The sequence below is a fragment of the Drosophila takahashii genome, chromosome 2R (genome assembly GCF_030179915.1).
Source record: "Drosophila takahashii strain IR98-3 E-12201 chromosome 2R, DtakHiC1v2, whole genome shotgun sequence".
Taxonomy (NCBI): domain Eukaryota; kingdom Metazoa; phylum Arthropoda; class Insecta; order Diptera; family Drosophilidae; genus Drosophila; species Drosophila takahashii.
This window is the reverse complement of record NC_091679.1, coordinates 26,153,897-26,173,481: the sequence shown is the minus strand read 5'-3', so window position 1 is coordinate 26,173,481 and position 19,585 is coordinate 26,153,897. Positions and strand designations below refer to the sequence as shown.

Sequence of the window (19,585 nt, the reverse complement as noted above, 5' to 3'; positions counted from 1 at the left end):
TTTTTATACTAATTGTAAGTTTCAAGATTTTTTATTTCAAAATTGGCGCACGGCCTATCGATTAACGATTTATTTTCTGCTCGATATCGATTGTCTCCTCTTCGGTATTTTCTGACGAGTTTATTTACGGTCACATTTAGGCTAAAGTCAACAAAAAACAAACAATTTATTATTGTTTTAAACTTTTGAATGCTTTGACTCAAGCATGATTTGCCGTCTGTGCCTAAACAGCGTCGACGATTCGGATACAATACGGATTTTCGAGGATGTTGGCCTTTCCCTAAATGTGGCCAATGTGCTGGCCAAATACTTTTGGTTTGAGGTACGTAATTCCCTGTGTTTTTATTTTTGGAAACTATATTTAATGGTTTTTGACAGCCAAAAAGCGATGATCCCATATCCACTGTGATTTGTTCGGCCTGCTGGAATCAGGTGAACGATTTCCACCAGTTCTATGGAGCGGTTGAGAGGGCACATCGCTTGCTCACTGAGAGGTTTTCGCTGAAATCTGGCCAGGATCAGGGGAAAGCAGAACGGGAAGAGGACTTGGAGCTCCAGGGGGAAGCGGAGGAGGGGCAGGATGAAGATCAGGAGGTGGAATTACCCGGCAGCGATTGCGACAATGCCTCCTTCACAAATGAACAGTTCCTTAGCGATGTCATTGCCCAGCAGGAGGAGCAGAGTGTGTCCAAGCCACTAGAAGGAGAGTTCTTAAAAGAATCATCAGCACCAGAAGCGGGACTAAAGGATCTACCCATCCCCACACCCACTCCAGTACCCACTATACCCACAGAGGAACGTAGAGAAACGCGATCCACCACCAAAAGTAAATCCCATCTGGCAACCGAACCCACTCTCCCTGCTCCTCCTTCTCCTTCTCCCCCGCAAGAGAAACCCAAACTGGCAGTGACCAAGTCCAGAGGCAAGAGAACTTCCTGCAAAGCAGAAGCAGCCCCACAGAAAACCAAGCGCTATGCGGACTACAAGCAGTGCATGCTGGAGATCGATGCCAAGATCTCTGCCCACATGCGACTCACCTGCGACATTTGCCACGAGGGCCAGGAGACCTTTCTGCTGCTCTGCAAGCACATGCTGCAGGAGCATCGTCGCAAGGGATATGCAATCTGCTGCAACAAGAAGTTCTACAAGCGATCCTTTCTCACCGATCACATCGATCGCCATGCCGATCCCGAGAAGTTTAAGTGAGTGGTAAAGTGCAGGAAGCCAATCGAATATTTACTTCTTGAGAAGAGAGCTCTTAACCAATAAGAAATTTCATCACAGGTGCACCCAGTGCGACAAGCGGTTTGCGGACAAACAGTGCCTGAGGAACCACGAGCTGCTGAAACATCATCCGGAGGAGGAGAAGACCTTTATGTGCGAGCAGTGCCCGAAGAGATATACAAAGCAGTATCTGTTGGATCAGCATCGTGTTATCCACAAAGAGCGCAATGTGGTGTGCGATCTGTGCGAGAGGAGGTATGCGATGTCTTAGCCATTTCTGTATATATTAAAACTCTTTTTGGTTAGATTTCCCAACCAATCGCTGCTTTGTACGCACGTCAAGATGGCGCACGGCAACTATGGCACCATGTGCGACATTTGCGCCCAGGTCATTCGCGGCAGAGCTGCTTTCCAGCGGCATCAGCTGGAGCACGCCGGTGTCACGGAGCCCAAGGTGCAGTGCGATATCTGCGGCTCGTGGCACAAGAACAAGCACAGTCTCAAGAAGCATGTGCGTCGTCATAATGGCACAGCCGCCACCTGCGATCTTTGCGGAAAGATTTCGCCCAATCGCAGCGCCATGTTGAGTCACCAGCGATATGTGCATCTCACGGACAGGAAGCACGAATGCAGCGTGTGCAGAAAGGCCTTCAAGAAGGCCATAACGTTGAAGGAACACATGACAATGCATACGGGCGAGGTGCTGTACAAATGTCCCCACTGCCCGAAGACCTTCAACTCGAATGCAAATCTGCACACGCACCGCAAGAAGTGTCATCCCAAGGAGTTCGAGGAGGCGCGGCAGGCACGCACCGAGAAGCGAAAAGCCGTCGATGAGGAGGCGCCCGGTGTCCTGACCATCGCAACGGGCGAGGATGGCGACGAAACGCACAGGATTCTGCTGGCGAACAGCGACGAGGATCTAAAGGCCGAAACCATCGAGTTCACCTTGTGCCTTAGTCCCGATGCCACAGATTGAACAGTCTTTTCACGGCAGCTCTGTTACAAATTGGCGAAATGGTATTTGATAGAAGTGGTTCTTAGATTCACCATTCATCAAATTCATTTTAATATGTATATTAGAAACAGATGTTTATTTTACGATCCTTAGGCTAGCAGCGTTTAACAAAATAGACGGAGATTTTAAGTGGAATGTGTGTGCTTCAATTTTGGGATAAATACTAACCGCGTTCGCAAATAATTTCCACAGCATTGGGCTCCATTAGGACGGACTCCAAGCAGCGTTGGACAGCCGAGCCAAGGATCTCGTCCAGCAGGAAGTTGACCAGACTGTTAAACAAATATGTTCGATTATTTCAATCTAGTTGTAGCACTCAACTTACTTTTCGTCGCTAACAAACCGCCAGAGATTCATTTGCAGATAGTGGGCATCTACTTGAATCTGCTGCAGTCCGTATTTGCTAAAAGTCCTCAGCCTTACGCATTCCAAAAGGGTCTAAAAAAGGGGGTATTCATAAAGATCATGTAATTTCTCAAGTAATAACCTACCTTAAGACCGATTTTAATTATGCCCATCACAATCGAGGCCTTGGTGAACTCCACCGAAGTGAAGATCTCCACCCGCTCGGAAAACAAGCGATGTATGTTAGAAACGTAGCTGGATTCCAGCTGCGAAGGCGTGTAGTTCGACCAATTGGATCGATATTGTGGCTTGGAGGTGGAAGCAAAGTTGCTGAAGTACGTTTTGCGGCTGGAATCACTGCTGGCTGTGGTGCGGAATCCGGAGGCTGTGTTCGTGGCGGCCTCGTAGAGACTAGCCACCACCGCCTCGATGCTGCCCAGCTCCTCCACCACGCGCTTCATCACCGCCCGCACTGAACGAGGCTCCAGGCAGTTCAGCCAATCCCTCGTCTCGACGCTCTTGCGCAGCATTTGCGAGATATTTGTGCCCTGCAGGCGGACATACGAATCGAGGAGTGACTGTGCCGTTTCCCGCATCTCTGCACAAATTTCCGTTTCGTGGGTAAGTGTGGCACTGTTCTCCGAGTCGATTTCGTACAGGTCATCCACCAAAGCAATCTGAGGATTGAATTTCTTAGGAAAAACTACAAATAAATGCTATGCCATGCTTGCCAGTATGTGGACGCCCTGCTGCTCCAGTTCGAGACACGTTTTGGACAGCACCAGCAGCAGATTCGGTGGACTGGAGCTGGAAGCATCGCCGAAACCGCACATCACCTTGGCAATGTGGCGCAGAAAGCCAATCAGCAGGTTCTCCCTTATGCCCTCCACGCACAGAGTGCCCTTGTGCTCCGCCTTGATGTTGAACGACCAGTCGGTGCGCAGGAATATGAGCAAATCCTGCAGAACGCCCTTGATCTTCTCCACCATGGCCACGTACAGATTGCTGATCAGATCGCTGAGATTGAGACCAGCAGCAGCATCGCTTTTGGCGGAAACCAGCGACAAACGAACCGCGCTCAGGCTGTCGGCAAAGTGATCCTTTAAGTTTTTGGCGTGGGCATCGCAGAGTTGGTGGGCAGCCGATATAATGATGGCGACGGTGTTGCGCTTGACCTCCAAGCCGCGGCAAATGTTGCGCATGGCCTGCAGGCGCCGATGAAGTCGATCCAGAGCACGCAGCATCACCTGCGTGTCGCCGTAACCAATGTCGGACTCCACGCGATCCTGGACGAGCGTCAGATACTTGTCGATGTTCTGGTTGAGGAAGACATTCAGCTCCTGCAGGGCATTCTCCTGGAAGTCGTCACTGAAAGGGGATGTTATGTTGAACCAAATGCTAAATTATCTAAATAATTTGAGCGTACCGCTCCTGCTCGTAGTGCTTGGCCACGAACATGTCGAAGTAGGAGGTCACCACGAGGGCCAGGTCGTTGAGGAAGCCATCGATGCCCATGTCCACGAACTCCAGCATATCCCGCTCCGTCTGATCCTGCAGCATGACGATCTGCTCGTGCAGCCGCTTGCCCGCACAGGTCAGCATCTCGCTGGCCAGATCCGAGGTCTTTTCGTCCAGTTGCAGGAGCAGCTCCCCGATTTCCGTCAACGATTGGGCCGTATTGCCCGCCCTCTGAAAGTCCTGCCGCAACTGCTCCTTGAGATCCGCCATGATTGCGTCGCAATCTCGCTGGATGCCATCGAAGGAGGGCTGGCGGCCGTATTGGGCAAACACCTTCTGGGCATGCAGGTAATCCTGGACAGCCTGGGCGTAGTTCTGCTCCTCGATCAGGGATTTAAGCTTGGCCGGCAGTGTGGAGAGGAACTGAAGCCGCTTGAGCAGCGAATGCTTCTCGGACAGGCGGCAGAGCTGCGATCGGGTTCCCTGCAGGGTGCCGGTGATCTGCTCACTGAAGGTGGTAATGGACTGCATCTTGGTCATTAGCAAGTTCACATCCGTTTCCATCTGCTTGAAGTCGTCCTTCATCCGGCGAATCGTGTCCGTGGCGGAGATGAATTTGTTGTAGTTCTCGTACACCAGAGTCTGCATGTCCGAATGCAGCGTCTGGGTGTCCTTGACCACCGCCGCCTCCGTGTCCATAATTTGCTTCAAGGAGCAATCCTAAGTTTATGATTAACAAGCAAAACATAAGCATAAGGTAGAATCATTGAGTCTTTTCCCATTACTCACCTTCAGCATCCTCTCCAGATACTTTTCCGCGTCGAAACTGGTGCTGTCCATGTCGAAGGGATGGGGCTTAGTTTCAGCCATTTCGCAGGCCTTATTTTTCTAGCTTAAACAAATAAATAAAAGACAATTTTCTATTTTTGTTAGTAGTCGATTTGGGTTTATCATTTTTCGATAATAGTATTTATCGCTATCAGCAGTGTTGGTAGGCGTATGTAAACAGCTGATTGACAATCGCAGCAATCGGCGCGTATTTTGAAATTAAAATTAACATTTTTGAGGTAATAAGATAAATAATAATGATAATATAGTAACACAGTGCAACATGAAATGTGTAACCGCACTTTTGCAACTGGAGCATTTTGCGATTGGAGCATTCCGTGACTGGAGCATTCCGTGACTGGAGCATTCCGTGACTGGAGCATTCTGCAACTGGAGCATTTTGAGACGGGAGCATTCTGCGACTGGAGCATTTTGCGATTGGAGCATTTTGCGATTGGAACATTTTGGTGACTGGAGCATTTTGTGACTGGAGCATTTTGCGACTGGAGCATTTTGAGACTGGAGCATTTTGCGATTGGAGCATTTTGCGATTGGAGCATTTTGGTGACTGGAGCATTTTGTGACTGGAGCATTTTGTGACTGGAGCATTTTGTGACTGGAGCATTTTGTGACTGGAGCATTTTGAGACTGGAGCATTTTGCGACTGGAGCATTTTGGTGACTGGAGCATTTTGCGACTGGAGCATTTTGCGACTGGAGCATTTTGCGATTGGAGCATTTTGGTGACTGGAGCATTTTGCGACTGGAGCATTTTGAGACTAGAGCATTTTGAGACTGGAGCATTTTGCGATTGGAGCATTTTGGTGACAGGAGCATTTTGCGATTGGAGCATTCCGTGACTGGAGCATTTTGTGACTGGAGCATTCTGCGACTAGAGCATTTTGCGACTGGAGCATTTTGAGACTGGAGCATTTTGTGACTGGAGCATTCCGTGACTGGAGCATTCTGCAACTGGAGCATTTTGAGACTGGAGCATTTTGAGAATGGAGCATTTTGCGATTGGAGCATTTTTCGATTGAAACATTTTGGTGACTGGAGCATTTTGTGACTGGAGCATTTTGGGACTGGAGCATTTTGAGACTGCACTATGGGCAAAAAATTCGAAAGTGAGGCATTTTTAAATTTTTTTGTTCTTCAGTATTACATAAATGACCTTCTGTGGTTATTTACAATACTTAAAGGAACCTAAAATCCATTTTCAAAGAATTTTATTTGGCGTTTTTCGCTATTTTTTCCCTTAAGAAATTCGAAAGTTTGAAATAGGGTCACACGTTTACAAAAAGGGACGAAAAACTTTGTAGTTTTCACACCTCGATTTCTTTGGTTATTGTAAGCCAACCAAAAAAGTTTAAATATGGATACAAAGAGTGAAGGATTGTTAAATAAATTATAAACACTGAATGTTTATTATATGTGCTTTTTGTCCATTTGTTTGATGAGTTGTCGCTTAGTTTTTAGATGACAAATAAGAAATGTATTTTTGCTTTCTGTGGAGTGTAAGATGTGAGTATAGGAGAGTATAGGCAAGGTAAAAATAGGAAGTTATAAACAAAACAATTGCTAATCGAACCCTATCAATACTTTTTGCACGTTTTTGCACGTTATACGTAAAACCTCCATGTTGTAGTTGCATTCGAGTTCTGTCACTACACATTGCTTAATGTTTGTATCGGCAACAACCGGCAACAAACCACTGTGATGGAATTTGTTTTGCAAACTATGAACGGAATCGAATTAAGCGATAGTCAGCACACAATAGTCAAAAAAAAATTAAGCAGATTGTTGCCTTTTTTAGTCGTAATTTGCCAAAATGTCATAGAATAATAGACCGATTCAAGGAAGAACATTTCCTGCGGCTTTCGTCGAACATGAAAATTTCATTTTTGGAAAAGGGCTTGCCAAGCGACAAACCTGGTCGCAAATGCCTAACTTCTAATGAGGCAGGACCACGATTAAAGCGTAAGGTGGCATCTCAATTGGCGAAAGAAAAAGAAAATTCGATGCCATTAATTAGGCATGGTGCTTCTTTTCGGCAAAAAATATCAAACAAGAAGATACTTCAGTTTTGTTGCGAAAGGCGTTAAATATGAAATATTTATTAACAAATTCATTTTTTTTATATCCTTGCCTTTAAAAGTAAATATGCGGCGTTGGCGGTTGATGGAGACTTGGTCCAATTCAAAATTTAACAAAAACAGAAATTGTATTACAGTTACCAACACAAACAACATTTTCTTTAAATCCTTGCCTTCAAATGTATATCTGCGGCGTGGGCGTAGGATGAATATGTGGTCCGATTCAAAAAGCAACAAAAACCGAAATTACATCTTAGCCTTAAAAGTATATAACAAAAATTTTAGATTTGTATCTTTAAAACTGGAGTTTATGCCTCAAGGACTGAATATTTGCCCATAGTGGACTGGAGCATTTTGGGATTGGAGCATTTTGAGACTGGAGCATTTTGCGACTGGATCATTTTGCGACTGGAGCATTTTGCGACTGGAGCATTTTGCGATTGGAGCATTTTGCGATTGGAGCATTTTGCGACTGGAGCATTTTGCGACTGGTGCATTTTGAGACTGGAGCATTTTGCGACTGGAGCATTTTGCGATTGGAGCATTTTGGTGACTGGAGCATTTTGCGACTGGAGCATTTTGCGACTGGAGCATTTTGCGACTGGTGCATTTTGAGACTGGAGCATTTTGTGACTGGAGCATTTTGAGACTGGAGCATTTTGTGACTGGAGCATTTTGCGATTGGAGCATTTTGCGACTGGAGCATTTTGCGATTGGAGCATTTTGGTGACTGGAGCATTTTGCGACTGGAGCATTTTGTGACTGGAGCATTTTGTGACTGGAGCATTCTGCGACTGGAGCATTTTGCGACTGGAGCATTTTGAGACTGGAGCATTTTGAGACTGGAGCATTTTGCGACTGGAGCATTTTGCGACTGAAGCATTTTGTGACTGGAGCATTTTGTGACTGGAGCATTTTGTGACTGGAGCATTTTGTGACTGGAGCATTTTGCGACTGGAGCATTTTGTGACTGGAGCATTCTGCGACTGGAGCATTTTGCGACTGGAGCATTCTGCGACTGGAGCATTTTGCGATTGGAGCATTTTGGTGACTGGAGCATTTTGCGACTGGAGCATTTTGCGATTGGAGCATTTTGGTGACTGGAGTATTCTGCGACTGGAGCATTTTGAGACTGGAGCATTTTGCGACTGGAGCATTTTGCGATTGGAGAATTTTGTGACTGGAGCATTTTGAGACTGGAGCATTCTGCGACTGAAGCATTTTGTGACTGGAGCATCTTGTGACTGAAGCATTCTGCGACTGCAGCATTTTGAGACTGGAGCATTTTGCGATTGGAGCATTCCGTGACTGGAGCATTCTGCGACTGGAGCATTTTGCGACTGCAGGATTTTGCGATTTGAGCATTACGTGACTGGAGCATTTTGTGACTGGAGCATTTTGAGACTGGAGCATTTTGCGATTGGAGCATTTTGGTGACTGGAGCATTTTGCGACTGGAGCATTTTGTGACTGGAGCATTTTGAGACTGGAGCATTTTGTGACTGGAGCATTTTGTGACTGGAGCATTTTGTGACTGGAGCATTTTGTGACTGGAGCATTTTGCGACTGGAGCATTTTGTGACTGGAGCATTCTGCGACTGGAGCATTTTGTGACTGGAGCATTTTGAGACTGGAGCATTTTGTGACTGGAGCATTTTGTGACTGGAGCATTTTGTGACTGGAGCATTTTGTGACTGGAGCATTTTGCGACTGGAGCATTTTGTGACTGGAGCATTTTGCGACTGGAGCATTTTGCGACTGGAGCATTTTGCGACTGGAGCATTTTGCGATTGGAGCATTTTGGTGACTGGAGCATTTTGCGACTGGAGCATTTTGAGACTGGAGCATTTTGTGACTGGAGCATTCCGTGACTGGAGCATTCCTTGACTGGAGCATTCTGCGACTGGAGCATTTTGCGATTGGAGCATTACGTGACTGGAGCATTTTGCGATTGGAGCATTCTGCGATTGGAGCATTTTGAGACTGGAGCATTTTGCGATTGGAGCATTTTGGTGACTGGAGCATTTTGCGACTGGAGCATTTTGTGACTGGAGCATTTTGTGACTGGAGCATTCTGCGACTGGAGCATTTTGCGACTGGAGCATTTTGAGACTGGAGCATTTTGAGACTGGAGCATTTTGCGACTGGAGCATTTTGCGACTGAAGCATTTTGTGACTGGAGCATTTTGCGATTGGAGAATTTTGTGACTGGAGCATTTTGAGACTGGAGCATTCTGCGACTGAAGCATTTTGTGACTGGAGCATCTTGTGACTGAAGCATTCTGCGACTGCAGCATTTTGAGACTGGAGCATTTTGCGATTGGAGCATTCCGTGACTGGAGCATTCCGTGACTGGAGCATTCTGCGACTGGAGCATTTTGCGACTGCAGGATTTTGCGATTTGAGCATTACGTGACTGGAGCATTTTGTGACTGGAGCATTTTGCGATTGGAGCATTTTGCGACTGGAGCATTTTGCGATTGGAGCATTTTGGTGACTGGAGCATTTTGCGACTGGAGCATTTTGTGACTGGAGCCTTTTGTGACTGGAGCATTTTGTGACTGGAGCATTCTGCGACTGGAGCATTTTGCGACTGGAGCATTCTGCGACTGGAGCATTTTGCGACTGGAGCATTTTGCGACTGGAGCATTTTGCGACTGGAGCATTCAGCGACTGGAGCATTTTCGTCTGGAGCATTTAAATCGCTGATTGAATCGCGTAATTATCGAAAGCTTTGATATCAGCGCGTTATTTGAAATTCAAATTTTAATTTTGGACCAATAAAATAAACAAGATTTAAATATGTGATATTTAAAACGCCTTTTCTTCGTTGTTTTACTTTTATAAATATGTATAAAAATGAAGTGGAAAATAAATATATGTGCTATCCCTAGTTAAAAACCGAGTTGGTTACCTTTATAATTATTTTCATCCACTTGGTTGACTTAAATAATAATAATTTGATTGTGCGATTTTGCACCCTTTTTTATTTGTACTCACACTCAGGTTTTATTTTAATATGTGCTCTTGTGTTAAGTCCCAATTACACTAGTTTACAAAATAAAATCGACCTCACCCTAATCGAAGGCAACCTTAATTTTCCGGTAAAGTACATCTCCCTGATTAAGAAATGGGCACTTATAATTTTTTGTATGGTGTCAATTTTTTTTTAAGTGTAAAAAACGTTTTTGGCCCTTTTTTAATTTTTATTTCGAGTTCTGGTAAACCGACTGAGGTCATCGATGACTCATTTTACAGGTATTATACTGCTCTTTAACTTTCTTATACACAGCATTGAGTTTCAGTCATTAGTTTAGAAGCCACACCTCGTCAAAGTTAAAAAATTTGAAAAAAATGCAAAAGTTTTGGCATAAATGGCTTCGTTAAAAATACACGCAAAAAAACCGAAATTAGTTTTATAACTTATTCTGGTAGATGGTACTTTGACAAAAAAAACAAGCTAATGATCATTAGAATCCACCAGAAAATGAATTTTATATGAATATTTTAAGTTTGGGACAACCATGATTTTTTGGCCGTTTACAGCTGTTAACTGAGACAACAGGTCTCTGACAGGGCTCTAACAGGGCTGTAATATCCGTTTTGCCCAACTTAAAATATTCATATAAAATTTCTGGTGGATTCTAATGATCATTAGCTTGTTTTTTTTGTCAAAGTACCATCTACCAGAATAAGTTATAAAACTAATTTCGGTTTTTTTGCGTGTATTTTTAACGAAGCCATTTATGCCAAAACTTTTGCATTTTTTTCAAATTTTTTAACTTTGACGAGGTGTGGCTTCCAAACTAATGACTGAAACTCAATGCTGTGTATAAGAAAGTTAAAGAGCAGTATATTACCTGTAAAATGAGTCATCGATGACCTTAGTCGGTTTACCAGAACTCGAGATAAAAAATAAAAAAGGGCCAAAAACGTTTTTTACACTTAAAAAAAAATTGACACCATACAAAAAATTATAAGTGCCCATTTCTTAATCAGGGAGATGTACTTTACCGGAAAATTAAGGTTGCCTTCGATTAGGGTGAGGTCGATTTTATTTTGTAAACTAGTGTTATACATTCGATTTTCTTATCTCGTTCATTCAATTTTATGTACAATGTACATACATACAGATGTCATCTCTCCCTGATAATCTTAACTTTGTTTTTGGGATGTTCCCATTGGGTTTGTTTTTTACTGATAAGAAGAAAATCGTATTTCATTCCAGCAAAAGCATCATTACAAAATTGTTTTTTAAAGCAATCACATCATGAAGGTATTTTTGTTAGTTGTGTCACTAATTTCAACTCTGTGGAACTCGTTTGTGGCAGGAGGTTGGTAACAATAAGGTTGCTTAATAAATTAATTTAATTACTTATCTATTTTGTAGATTGCCTGACGGATCCCCTGACAATGTTGTGCATTTTGGACCCAAATCAGGGCAAATAACTGTGTATATCCCTCTGCAATAAAGTACAAAAGTGGAACACGATGTGGGCTTCTTTATTCTAAGTAATTCAACATTCTCCCCAGACTGAGTTACTGTACGTGTGGCAAATCGCATTAAACATTCTACGCCCTACCCCTCCGCACTCGCAGACATCTTTTTTATTTTGGCTGTGACCCTGTAAGAGGGTATTCTGATTTTCGTTGAAGTTTGTACAGTTAAGGAGGATATATTAATGAACCAATATCAGCGTTGAATTTTAGCATATTTTTTTATAACTTTAAAAATGGGCAAATACTAGGCTACCTATATACTGAGAAAATCATTGCATTAATGAAAGGAGCTATAATGATAATTTTAAATCCAAATATACATTTTGGACATTTAAATATTTACCACCAATTGGAACTCTTTAAGATCCAATAATATTTTAGAAGATTATAAAATTGATCTATATTGAATAGTTGTAAGGTATTTGGAAGGGACATACATAGTTTCGTTACCTAAAGAGGGCCCAAGTTTCCTGTACTTTTTTCTCGGTCCTTTTTATTTTGGTTGGAGTTTGTCTGCCCGCTTGCGACCGTGTCAAGTTGAATGAACATGGACAAGTTTTTGCCACTTTCCAGGGGAGAAAGTTATCTGTGCTGTATCTCGCATCTGAGTCTCGTTTTTAGGCTGCTGTGCCGTTCCCTCTCCCCGTCCTTTGCACTCCCTCTATTTTATTCTTGTTCCTTTCGCTCTCGTTTCTTTGTGGCGTCTCATTTCAAATACATTAACATTTTGACCTTTCGCAAAAAAGTTCGAGCTGTTGCCGGGGCCGAATTTAATTTCGAGTTGTGTGCAGATTGTGCAAATCACACGCTCACCAATATAGCCCTCCTCCAACGTATATTATAAACACTGGGAAAAAATACTACACTTCTTTTCAGATTGTGATTTTATAAACTTTTAGACTGGGCTTTAAACTCAAAGTTTCCATATTTAAAACCTGCTTTAAGCTTAACTTGCGGATATGTTTTTTTTAATATTCTTTGTATATTTGTTGGAATAGTTTTTGGATTTAAACAATTAACGGGCCTTAGTTTCAAAGAAGACTGTCAAAAGATGAATGGAAAAAGCATTATTATTAATGAGGCTTTGAGGTTTTAATCACAAAAAATGCATTTGAAAGAATTCAATGTATTGAAAAAGATAAGAAAATCGTTTTTTGGTCATGAAATATTGGATATTGGAATTCACAAAATTCTTTTTAATACTTAAGCTAAATTTTTTTTTGAATATTTTCCATTCACTTGATACTATTTCTCAGTGCAAGAAAAAGCATTGCATACCTGCAGGCACAGGATTCTCAGGTAGTCCTAGCACACAAAGTCACACACACTTCTACGTAGCGTGAACTTTGCTTTCATCAAACTGAAAATTGAATTTACGTAAGCCGAGCGAAAGTCACAAAAAACCTGAAAAGCGGGAAGAAGGACGAGAAGGCGCTGGTAAAGCGTCGAACGTGTCAAGGTCAAGTTGCCATTGTCCCAGCTTTTCCACACTTCCCCCCAGTTCCACCCCACTCATGTGTTTTGTGCAGCTTGAAGTGCGTCAAGTCGTTAAATTAATTTCAGTGCACTCAAAAACAGGAGCAGCGGAAACTGGAGCACAGCCAGTGCTCATTTTAAACGGATTATGTGTAGGGCATTGGAGTGGGTGGCAGGTGGGGTGTGGGCGATGGGTGGGTGGTGTATGGTGTGTGGTGGGTTCCTTTGGGGGGCAGAGATTACCGGCAAGTGGCCGCGCCAACTGAAGTGAAGCTGCGTGAGTGGACAGCAAATGAAAGGCAAACAAGTCGAGCGCCATAACATACAACTTTAAGCCAAAGTCAAAGGTTGGGTGGATTTTCTGAACGGAAATTCTGGGTGGGAAAACTCAAGTGCTACGGCTGATTTCACTTACAGCTTTTCAGCTGACACTCAAAAGTCGTTCGGCTGGAAAAAAATGGCACAAAGTGGAACACTAAGAGAGTTCGAAATACGTGCACATTAAATGAGGAAATCTTGGTTGAAATAATAAGGGAAATGAATACAATTTAAAAGCTACAATTTACTCAGCAATAAAAATGTAAAATGAATTATTTGAATTGAATTTTTTTTCTTAAATTTAAATTTACATTTTGATTATTTTATTATATTTTGTTTTTAAGTACATTGGTTCAATTTATATTGTCAAATTACAATTATGACAGGTCCAAATATCTATTATGAATAGTCAAAATTACAATTATGACAATTACAAACATGAACTCCAAAAGTATTCAATAACTTAATTAAGTACAAATATTCCATTTAAGCGGTATAGATATGTGGTAACTTTTAAATTAATTCACTTTGCACTAAATAACAATGAGCCTGAAAATCGTGGATAAAATAACATAAATTCCCCGTGGAATTAGTTTCCACTATCGTGATTTTGCAAGGCTTGTAAATCATAAACGGTGAACAAATTCTTCGCCAATGAAACCGCCGTTAAATTTATGGGCATATTGTTTTTTTTACCCCGACTTTAAGTGCGGCGATAAGGTTGTCAAGTGCCGACAGCTTTATCAGCCGGCAAAGCAAATGCAATTTTAATGCATTCGAAAATAAAAACGCAGGAGAGCGTGGAAAACCAAAGGATATTTGCCCATAAACCCGAGCACACGCATGTGAACGTACATGTATAAATGCATGCAGATGTACGAGTATTTCCCACGGAGGATTGGCTCGAGGCGAGCCATAAATCTGCACGCAAAGTGCTTCCGGCCTGCCAGCCAAAAATGGCTGATGATTCTACTTCCTCCGCTAGGGAGCGCTTTAATAACGCCAAAGTGCCGGCCGCAGGTGTTTACCTGTGGGATGGGTACCCGCCATCCCCATCCCCATTTGAAAGCATTCTATGGAAAGTGATGCAAATGCAACTTGTGTTGCAGAATCCCCAGATATTGCTGCGCTGTAGCCATTTGTACATTTGTAGTTTTGTCAACTGATAGGCAGACATAGCTTTATTTCGCCACTAGCCCTCTCTTTTGGCAAATGATTGCAGGGAAATGTAGCTAGTATCCTTTACACGAAGAGAAAACTTAAAAAAATACTTTTATTGTTCATAAAAAAATTAAATAATAGTACAGTATTTTTTATACAATATTTATACATTTTAATTAAAAAAATATAATTTTTTTTTTTTTTAAACGCCACAAAATAGGAATTCCTAGAATATAATAACACAATTGTTCATTTCATGTGTTACAAACCTATAGTAATAAAATGATCTTACGAAAATCTCACTAAATTCTTTAGTTGGTTTTGTATTTTATATATTTAAAATATACACAACTAAAATATTTTAATGTAAGTAATACGTAATATATTCTTCCGAATAAAAGATTTGATTCCATTTTCTAAGGAATATCTAGTTTCTTTCTGTATATCCCCCAAGCCTGGACCCTCCGCCGCCGTCGTTTTTTCAGCTGTCTGTTAGCGTTGGCGTTGTCAATTTTTTATTGCCCTTTGGCAGATGTGTTTGACTGCTCAGGAATGGAGGGCAGGATGCTGTGTATATTGCGCTTTCGAGGTTAGCGGGTCACGTGCCGCTCTCGACCTGCTCCTTCGACATTTGCTGCGACAAAATCAGCGCTGTGGCATCTTCGCCAGCAATTGAATTCAAATGAAGCCGGGCCAAAAAGGCGGCGACGCCTCCCAGAAGAATAAATGCGATGCCATAAATCAAGCATAAAAATTGACACTAATTTTGCCCACGAGAGTGCGAAAGAGAGGGGGAATAGCCGGAGAAAGGGAGACGGAGCACTGCTTACGTGTGGGGCTTTTCCGAATTCAATTCGCTGGCGAAATCGAGGGAACCAAAAGCTCTGCGCATCGATCACGCTTGGAATATTCAAGTGACAATCAACCGAGAGGAGCTCATCTGCTCATCACCCTTAAATATTTTCCCATTTCCCCCCACCTAATCGAATCTCAGGCTGGGAAAACGAAAAAGTTTTCTATTTAATGCGATTTGTTTGTGCATTAGTTTGTGGTTTATATTGTGAATTACCCTGCGATTTGATGGAAAATTTGCATTTGGCAATAGGCAATTAAAGTTTACCCCCATATGTGTTTATAACAATGTGTGGTTTTGGAAAAATAACTAACTAATCAAACCGCAGACACAACGACCAAAAGTGCTGACCACAGTACCGAATTTCGATTGTGCAGTGAAACGAAATAAAAACGTTTATGGTCTAATAATCAGCATTTTAAGCCTAAATTTAGAATATTAGAAGGGGTGCGGATTTTAAAAGGGGTTTTTTCCCGGGGAGATTCTAGGTACATTAAGTTATCGACTGCTGACAAAAATAACCGAAAAACAGGCCGAAATTGATGGCCTAATGCTTGTGTGTCTCCGTTCTGTCTTCTGTCACTCTCGCATTTTTATGGCTACTTTTCAGCGAATTGCTTTATATTTGCCTAGCACCGAAATGTTTACGTGTTTGAGTGCACTCGGTCGGAGTTTATGGCCATCTGGGGACTCGATCTGGTTTATACTTCTCTCTGCTGCCCCCGCACACACACTTCATTGTTTCGTTTCGTCTGGCAAATGAATGCTATTTCTGTACAAAATCGGAAAATAGCCACTGTCCACTGAAAGAAACTCCTTTCCTTTGACCAAAGGTCAAAAGGTAGATAAACCCAGTTGAAGTGCCATAAAGAATGTTATCCTTTTCCCTTTGAACGGATAAAGATCTTTTTGTGCCCTTCTCTGTGTTAATAAAGGTAAATGAAATGACGACTGTAATTCTGCTGAAAGCAAAGTCTGGCAAACATAGGAGTGTACATATGTACATATGTTTTCATTTGTACAGTGAAAGTTCGATAAGTTAAATTATGCATTAAATACTTAAAATCCTTTAATTTTTTGTTTTCCGTATTTATATTTTAAAATACTTAAAGTGAAGAAATTTGAAATTTTCGTTAAAAATTACTCATACGACTTGTATGACAAGATAAATAATTAAAATCTTTTAATTATTTGCTTTCCGTATTTATAGCTTAAAATTTTCAAAGTGCTGAAATCTAAAATTATGCTTAAAAATGACTCATCCGACATGTATCACAATTACAATTTAGTTAAATAAAATCGTTCTTCCAAATCGAACCTTGTTTAATTATGAAAATCAAAAAAAATGTAGAATTAAATAACTTTTTAAAAGAAGGCAACAGAGAGTATGAGTGATAATAAAAGCCAATACGATGATCTTTCACAAACGATTTTGGGCAGACTTCCAGCTCATAAAATATATATAAAAAAGTCTATAACAAATACTCTTGAAAACTCGATGAAATTTAAATTTAAATTTAAATAAACGTTCCTTGAAACCGAAATAGTTTTCACACTGTTGTCTTCAGTTCAAACTCTCTTTAACTCGAATTTTCCATGTGACAGATTGGTCATTGAGTTAGAGAAGTTAAACTGTACTGGTACACGAACTCGTATGTACCGACATTGTACAATGTACATATGTATATCCCGACGTGGACAGATAGCAGATGGGTGGAATAGGCCAAAGTTCTCACGTGGCCCTGGGAAAGTGGGAGTGGGTATCGGGGAAATCCTCGACAGTCGCGTCGCCACATGGAATCAACAGTTTACCTGGCTGGGTGCTCCTGCCGTTGGCCCACAGGTCTGGTCTGGCTAAATGGCTTAAAACCCGACCGAAACTGACAACAAATACAGCTGATGATGATGATGATGGTGAAATAAAGGGGGCGGCGGCGGGGGGTGGAGTGCCATTTTCCAGACAGAGGCGCATGCACAACGGCAATTACTCATGGAAATAGTTTCGGAATGGAGCAGGGGATTGGGAAGACAGGGGGCTCATGAGTTACGGTTAGAATTTCCGTTGCTCTGGATACGCCCGCACACAGTTTCCCACCCCACAAGCCCCCTTTTTTGGGGCCTCCTGTTTATTTGTTTATTCTGTACTCCGTTTGCTCAAAATCAAAATTCCTGTTGCTGCAGCGGTTGTTCTGCTGTTGATTTTCCACAGGCCAAAGGGGCAAAGTTGGAGAGGGAGAAAAGCGAGGAAAATCGAGGGAAATTCTGGCTATCAATGCCAGCTACATCATTTGCATCCATCTCGCTTTCCTCGTCTCTCGTCACTTTTGGACATGCCAGCAATGCGAAACAATGCTGAAAATGTAAACGGAATTCAAATATGGCTGATGCCGATTGTGATGCTTATGCTGCTGTTTTATGCCATATATCCTTGCTGCTCTTGGCATCTCCGAGGCCACAGGACAATCAGCATGCATGATTTAACATTTCCCCAAAACAAACATCCAAATGCCATAACACACTTTTCTGTCTGTTCCATCGCTCAATTTCGCAGAAATTCGTAAGAGAATTGTGTACCCAGAAATGATTTGGACTGCATTATTATTATGTTAAGATCAGTTAAGGTTTTTATTTCAATCATTTTCGCATTAAATATTAAAAAAAAATTTAACGTGTTTGTATTTATAATAGTTAATTTTATGCTTAAAATCTCGATACTTTAAAATTTTTTATCATATTTTACATTATTATGTTTTCGTAATTTTAAATAAATATTTTTCCGAACAGAAATGGTTAAATAAATTCCATTTAAGGGCAGTATTTCCGTTGAAATAGTTCAAGCTTTAGAGAAGTTTTGGAAGCAAATATGCTTACTTATATACTCTCGCAATTTAATTTCTATTTGACAACAAAAATTAAATTTCACCAACAACACGGAGTATTTAAATTCATAATTCGGAAATTGCATCAATTGAGCAAAGACTTTATTCAATAAACTTGAATAGAAAACTTCTATTCAATTAAAAAAAGGTGAATGTGAAAAAGGGAATGGGTTATTCCTCGCAAGAAAGCATATGCAGCTCTATGCTGGGAAAATGTGAATGCAGAAAAGGCAGCCGCTGCACATAACTAACCGGAGACTTGAATTCGGTTTTGGGGCATATTTTGCGCCAATTTCCATACAAATCTCTCGCATACAGAGCGCACACACTCACTCACACTGCCAACTGTCGATCGTAAATGGAAAACAGTTTGCATAGTTTCTCCCCAAAAAACTAAACCCACGAAACTCCGTATGAATGGAACCAAACAAAACAAAACAAAGCAAGGCCCACAGGAAAAACAAAGGCCCACACATGCGATAAAGAAAAACAAAAGCCCCGAAAGGTGGCAGCAACGACAACAACTGGCGGGAGCAACAATAAAAACAAATGCCAACTGAGGCTGAGAGCTAGGAGAAAATTAAAAAGTAAACACAAAAATTCACGTGCTTCGCATGCAATAACAGTAGTGGTGCCAAAGAGAGATGGAGCGAGAGGGTGCGAGGGAGAGAACGAGTCGCTGGTGCGACTGCTTAGTGAGCGGAGATAGTGGGAGCACGCGAAAGGAGCCCAGGGCGCATGTCCCAGGAAGCGAGAGCGAAGGCAACGCTATTTGGCTATATGGGAATTTCTCTCAAACGACATTTTGTTTACCGTAATGATGACGTATGCCGTTATTGTAGGAGAACTCAAGGCATAGCAGTATGTTCAAAAATTTTAAACGTTTTTTAGAAGGATAAAAGCGAACCTATAAATGTGTTCAAATAAAAATGTATTTTAAAATGATTTCTTTTGCACATCATACTTATTAATTATACCAATAGAACTGACCTTAATTTAATTTAAAAGTCAATTTGAAATAATGAAATCTTTTATTAAGGTGTCTAAAACAATGCTACTATATATTTTGAAAACGGATAATGTAAAGCTAACTCCTTTTATTTGTTTTAATCTCGATGGATTTCTGTCGCAGAAGGGGACTCTATAGATCCTGATAACCCAAGTATTCTCCCCTTTTTACACCTGCCTGCTGGAGTTTGCTTTGCATAGAAATGAGAGTTAAAACCTCCTGTCTCCCTCTTGCACTAACACGCTTATCGTGCAACGTGCGTATTATTTATGCGTAGACATTGTGGCGCCGAAAGGAAAAGAGAGAGAGCGCCACTATTTCGAGGAGCAAATAGTGATAGAGAGAAGGCTTTTGCTACGGAGAGAGCGTTTCGCATAAAACCGCCAGAGTGGCGCTCGGATCCTTTAAAAGTGTGTGGAGCG

The 19,585-nt window shown here is 41.7% G+C and overlaps 2 protein-coding genes and 1 long non-coding RNA gene across 3 annotated transcripts; 2 read left to right on the top strand and 1 right to left on the bottom strand.

Moving 5' to 3' along the window:
• Positions 1-132: 132 nt before the first annotated feature.
• Positions 133-2,377, top strand: LOC108069045 (transcription factor grauzone). The gene is made up of 4 exons (XM_017158978.3): positions 133-322; positions 379-1,202; positions 1,285-1,479; positions 1,531-2,377. The coding sequence occupies exons 1-4, from the start codon at positions 206-208 to the stop codon at positions 2,201-2,203; spliced, it is 1,809 nt and encodes a 602-aa protein (XP_017014467.2). The 5' UTR covers positions 133-205; the 3' UTR covers positions 2,204-2,377.
• Vps51 (vacuolar protein sorting 51) lies at positions 2,290-5,008 on the bottom strand. The gene is made up of 6 exons (XM_017158976.3): positions 4,835-5,008; positions 4,014-4,765; positions 3,319-3,955; positions 2,734-3,264; positions 2,568-2,680; positions 2,290-2,514 (listed from the first exon to the last, which is right to left on the bottom strand). The coding sequence occupies exons 1-6, from the start codon at positions 4,913-4,915 to the stop codon at positions 2,406-2,408; spliced, it is 2,223 nt and encodes a 740-aa protein (XP_017014465.2). The 5' UTR covers positions 4,916-5,008; the 3' UTR covers positions 2,290-2,405.
• A 6,152-nt stretch (positions 5,009-11,160) lies between these two features.
• LOC138912743 (uncharacterized) lies at positions 11,161-11,559 on the top strand. The gene is made up of 2 exons (XR_011418299.1): positions 11,161-11,301; positions 11,358-11,559. It is a non-coding gene; the product is annotated as an uncharacterized lncRNA (long non-coding RNA).
• Positions 11,560-19,585: the final 8,026 nt, after the last annotated feature.

Excerpts from the sequence above, each read along its gene's own strand:
- Vps51 (XM_017158976.3), bottom strand. The coding sequence starts at position 4,915 with ATGGCTGAAACTAAGCCCCATCCCTTCGACATGGACAGCACCAGTTTC. Across the intron at positions 3,265-3,318 it reads AGCAGGGCGTCCACATACTG|ATTGCTTTGGTGGATGACCT; the intron begins GCAAGCATGGCA and ends TTCAATCCTCAG. Across the intron at positions 2,681-2,733 it reads TAATTAAAATCGGTCTTAAG|ACCCTTTTGGAATGCGTAAG; the intron begins GTAGGTTATTAC and ends CCCCTTTTTTAG.
- LOC108069045 (XM_017158978.3), top strand. The coding sequence starts at position 206 with ATGATTTGCCGTCTGTGCCTAAACAGCGTCGACGATTCGGATACAATA. Across the intron at positions 323-378 it reads CCAAATACTTTTGGTTTGAG|CCAAAAAGCGATGATCCCAT; the intron begins GTACGTAATTCC and ends GGTTTTTGACAG. Across the intron at positions 1,203-1,284 it reads GCCGATCCCGAGAAGTTTAA|GTGCACCCAGTGCGACAAGC; the intron begins GTGAGTGGTAAA and ends ATTTCATCACAG.